The following is a 3,946-nucleotide window of genomic DNA, read 5'->3' on the forward strand; positions in this document are numbered from 1 at the left end:
TCCTGCTGAGAGCTTCCCCGAGGTACAAGGGAACCAAAGCTAAGGAAAATCCCGCAAACAGAAGCGCCTTACCCTCAAGGAATTCTTCCTAAGCCATATTAAAGAACATCTCAGTGGGTAAAAAGCAATCTCTATCCCAGTAACATGGGCCTTTGGGTAGGCATATTTTCACCTGCCCAGATAAGAACACTATGGATTACAGTCACACACAGCCAATGAAAGCTAAACTTTACAACAAGGAGCGCAGGCCCATGGCCTGTAACCTCAGACAAACCTTGCTCCAGGCGACTGCAGGAGGGGAAAAAAGAACAGTGACCTACTTGAAGCTATCAACAGATCCCAGTCTCCTAAGCATGAGCCCAGTGTGACAGATTCTCAGCACTGCCAAGCTCACAAGCCACATCCCACAAAACCTCCCGAAGCAGGATATCATCTTGGCAGCTGTCGCTTCCCCCTCGGCCTGAACTATCTTCTGCTTCTGCTCCTGCTTGGCCTTCTCCACCAGGAACTGGGCACGCTGTGCCTCCTGCTGGGCTGCAGGGAGAAGGGACACAGGCATTGGAACCACATTGTGTCTTCCATCAGAACCTGAGAGCTGAGACCAGGGCTCTGCTCCCCAAAGAACCAGTAACATTCTGAGAACACATCCAAGTACAAAACATACCTGAGAGCACTTTACCTTTTCTTGAGTAAAACCCACAGCACCCAGACCCTCCACACGTACCCTCCACAGTGAGTGACAGAGTCCCAGTCTGAAGAGGAACCTTAGTTTTGGGAACTCAGCCCCTCCTGTGGTCTATTCCATTGGCTAAGGCTTTCTGGTAACACTTGCAAAATAAACCTGTTCAGCTCTGTTACAAAGGAGGCTTAGAGATTTGTAACCCTGTGCCTGAACTTATACAGTGACACAGCAGTGACACACTAGCCCAAATTCCACCTCCCTGTTTAACAGCTCAGTGAAAAGGCAAAGGCAATCCACCCTTTTCAAGCACGAGTGGAACTCACCCACTTGCTTAGCCTCCACAGCAGCTGTGTATTCACGGCTGAAACTGAGCTCTGTGATAGCCACATCATCCAGGATGAGGCTGAAATCCTTGGCTCTCTCTGTCAGCTCTCTCCTAATGAGCAGAGACACCTGAAACACACACACAGCAACAAGAGTAGTACCAAGCCAGGGTGCTCTCACTTCCTGAGCACTCCAAAAGCAAAGCACAACTGCTCTTCACCGTGCTGGGAGAGACATTCCCCAACCCCAGCTCCAAACCATGGACACCAACATCTTCTCTGAGTAACACATCCACAGCCACAAAAAGCATTTCCAAGACTCTGTTACAGCTCATTTATAGTTACTACTAAACTGTTCTATGCAAGTAACACTGTGAAAGCAAAAAACCTTGAAAGCATCTTTTGCTTTCACATCCTGCCACATCCAGCTCCATAGTTCCCACAGTTTGGCAATAAGCATTTCTTTATCCACCCTGGGTTTGCCACTGTTTGCAGGCTGTGCTTTCATAACTGTACTCCAACACAAAAAAGAAATGACCACATAATTTTTTTAACCTGTATCACATCTCTTAATTACAGTAGCTACTTGTCTAGTGTAGCTACTCCACTTTTTTTGGCTGCTTTGGGCGGGTGTTGCTGTTAGATACTTTGATTTATTCTACCCTTAGTTCCCAGCACCTTTTTCAGGCAGCCTGACAAGTGCTGCACCAAATATTGACTTAAACAGAAACTACTGCTACAGCATCACATGCTTGGCCAGCAGAGCATTTGCTTTTACTTTTACTGCAGCTGTTTCTGAGCAGAACTCTAAATAGTGGCAGAAACCTTTCCTGAGGAAACTGTGAGTGCACAACTACATGAAATCACTGATTTTTTTTTCCTATCAATCCCTTCAATACCACATCACTTTATCATAACAAGCACTGGATGGATACGTGACAAGAAGACAAATGCAATTCAGTTTGTTCCAAAATTCCAGAGATCAAAGAATGATTCTTAGCTGAGATCACAGATGCTTAACAGCCCTTGTTCCAACACAGCTGAAACCCTCACAGACATTCTTTGCTGTCCCATCCTCTCCGTGTGTTCTCTTTCTACATGAAGACCAACAAATTCCTCCAGTGCACTCTATGTGGATGAGCACAAAAAGCTGAAGCCCCTCACCAGGGGGATGCAGATCATTTCTTACAACAAAACCTAAGGACACTCAGTTTTACTCTTTGGATCTTTTGACATGGATGAGAGATGTGGTCTCTGGTAGCTGAGAGATGCTTTGTACTTCATCTAACAACTCTTCCTCTTCAGCACCCTCCTGGTCCTGCAGGACCTCCTCTAAAACCTTTTACAAGGCCAGCACCCCCTCTCTGCACCAGCTGCTAAAGGGGACAAGAGCTCTCAGAATCCCTGGCAATCAAACTATTACAATACAAACTTTCACAACAGGCATTTTTAAGCTAAATGTTTCTAATATTTTGCAACACTCCCCCAGAGGACACTCTAAGCCTTTTCTAATCGGTGCCTCCAGGGAGGGTGCCAAGACAACTGAGCCAGGCTCTTCTCAGTGATGTCAAACAATAAAACAAGAGGCAATGGGCAGAAACCAGGACACAGGAAGCTCCACCTGAGTATGAAGAATAACTTCTTCACTGTGCAGGTGACAGAACACTGTAACAGGCTAGCCAAGGAGCTTGTGGAGTCTCCCTCACTAGAGACATTCCAGGACCATCTGGATGCACTCCTGTGCCATGTGCTCTGGGATGACCTTGCTTGAGCAGGGAGGCTGCACCAGATGACCCACTGTGGTCCCTTCCAAGCTGACCCCTTCTGTGATCGTGAACTGAAGTTATTTGTGACCTTCTGAAGCACCCATCACTGTCAGGCTAGTGCTTTGTTAACTGCTCATTCCCATTGCTTTTCAGATCTTTCAAAACTCTCTAATTTGCTCTGACAGTCATTCCAAGATCTGTGTTTTTACAGCCACACCTGTGGACAATGAAGCAAACCAGCTCTCCCTCCCCTAGTGTTACATTCTGGTGCAATTTTGCACTCTGTGCACCAACAGACCCAGTTTCCCCCTGGGAAGCTGCCAACACAGTCTTTGTACCCGTACTGGAATCAAGCTGTACGTGGGACACGCTTCCCACGTGGATGCACTCCCCAGCTGAGCACAGGCACCCTTCCCTCCCCTGCCAGGAGGCTCCCCCACCCAGCAGCTCCGACCCGAGCCTGCCGGGCCGGGCTCACCTGGGCCCTCTGCGTGCTGAGCTGCGAGGCGTTGAACTTGGCCACCACGCTCTTGAGCACCTCGTTGACGATGGAGGGCAGCACCCGCTCCTCGTAGTCCAGCCCCAGGCGCTGGTACATGCTGGGCAGCTCGGCCGCGTTGGGCCGCGTCAGCACCCGCAGGGAAATGTTCACCATCTGCAGGTCTGCGGGGCACAGGCGGGTCAGCGCCGCGGGGCAGAGCGAGAGCTCCTGCAGCCCCCCAGCCGGGATGGGACAAGGAGCAGGCGGCACCCACGGGGAGAGGGGCGTGGTGAGGGTGGTGAGGCACTGGCACGGGTTGTGCAGGGAAGCTGTGGATGGCCCAGCACTGGAGGTGCTCATGACCAGGTCGGATAGGGCTTTGAGTAACCTGGTCTGGTGCAAGGTGTCACTATCCGCGGCAGGAGATTGTGACCAAACGATTTTTAAGGTCTATTCTAAGGCCTTAACAATCTGTAATTGTCTGAGGAGCGCCAGCACTATGGCGGAATTCCTGTCCCGTGCCTCCCCCCTCGTGGCCCCTCGGTCTCACCTTTGGAACCGGTAGGGGAGGAGATTTTCCGCGGCCGCGCTCGGATGTCGTAGATGATGGGATACTGGAACCAGGGGATCCTGCGGGAGCGGAGGCGCGTTAGGGGCGAGGGCCCCGCCGGGCCCGGGGGGGGGCCGGGGGGGC

General features: G+C 50.8%; 1 protein-coding gene across 1 annotated transcript in view; it reads right to left on the reverse strand.

Annotated features, from left to right (window-relative positions):
* PHB2 (prohibitin 2) overlaps positions 1–3,879 on the reverse strand; it is a 6,211-nt gene extending 2,332 nt beyond the window's left edge. The window contains exons 1-5 of the mRNA XM_031056625.1: positions 3,803–3,879; positions 3,250–3,434; positions 1,006–1,135; positions 431–534; positions 3–22 (exon numbers count right to left, since the gene is read on the reverse strand). Of these exons, the coding sequence (XP_030912485.1) occupies positions 3–22; positions 431–534; positions 1,006–1,135; positions 3,250–3,426 (431 nt within the window). The 5' untranslated portion in view covers positions 3,427–3,434; positions 3,803–3,879. The remainder of the gene's footprint in view (positions 1–2; positions 23–430; positions 535–1,005; positions 1,136–3,249; positions 3,435–3,802) is intronic.
* Between the last annotated feature and the right edge of the window lie 67 nt (positions 3,880–3,946).

This window comes from Geospiza fortis, unplaced genomic scaffold, assembly GCF_000277835.1.
Source record: "Geospiza fortis unplaced genomic scaffold, GeoFor_1.0 scaffold1, whole genome shotgun sequence".
NCBI lineage: Eukaryota > Metazoa > Chordata > Aves > Passeriformes > Thraupidae > Geospiza > Geospiza fortis.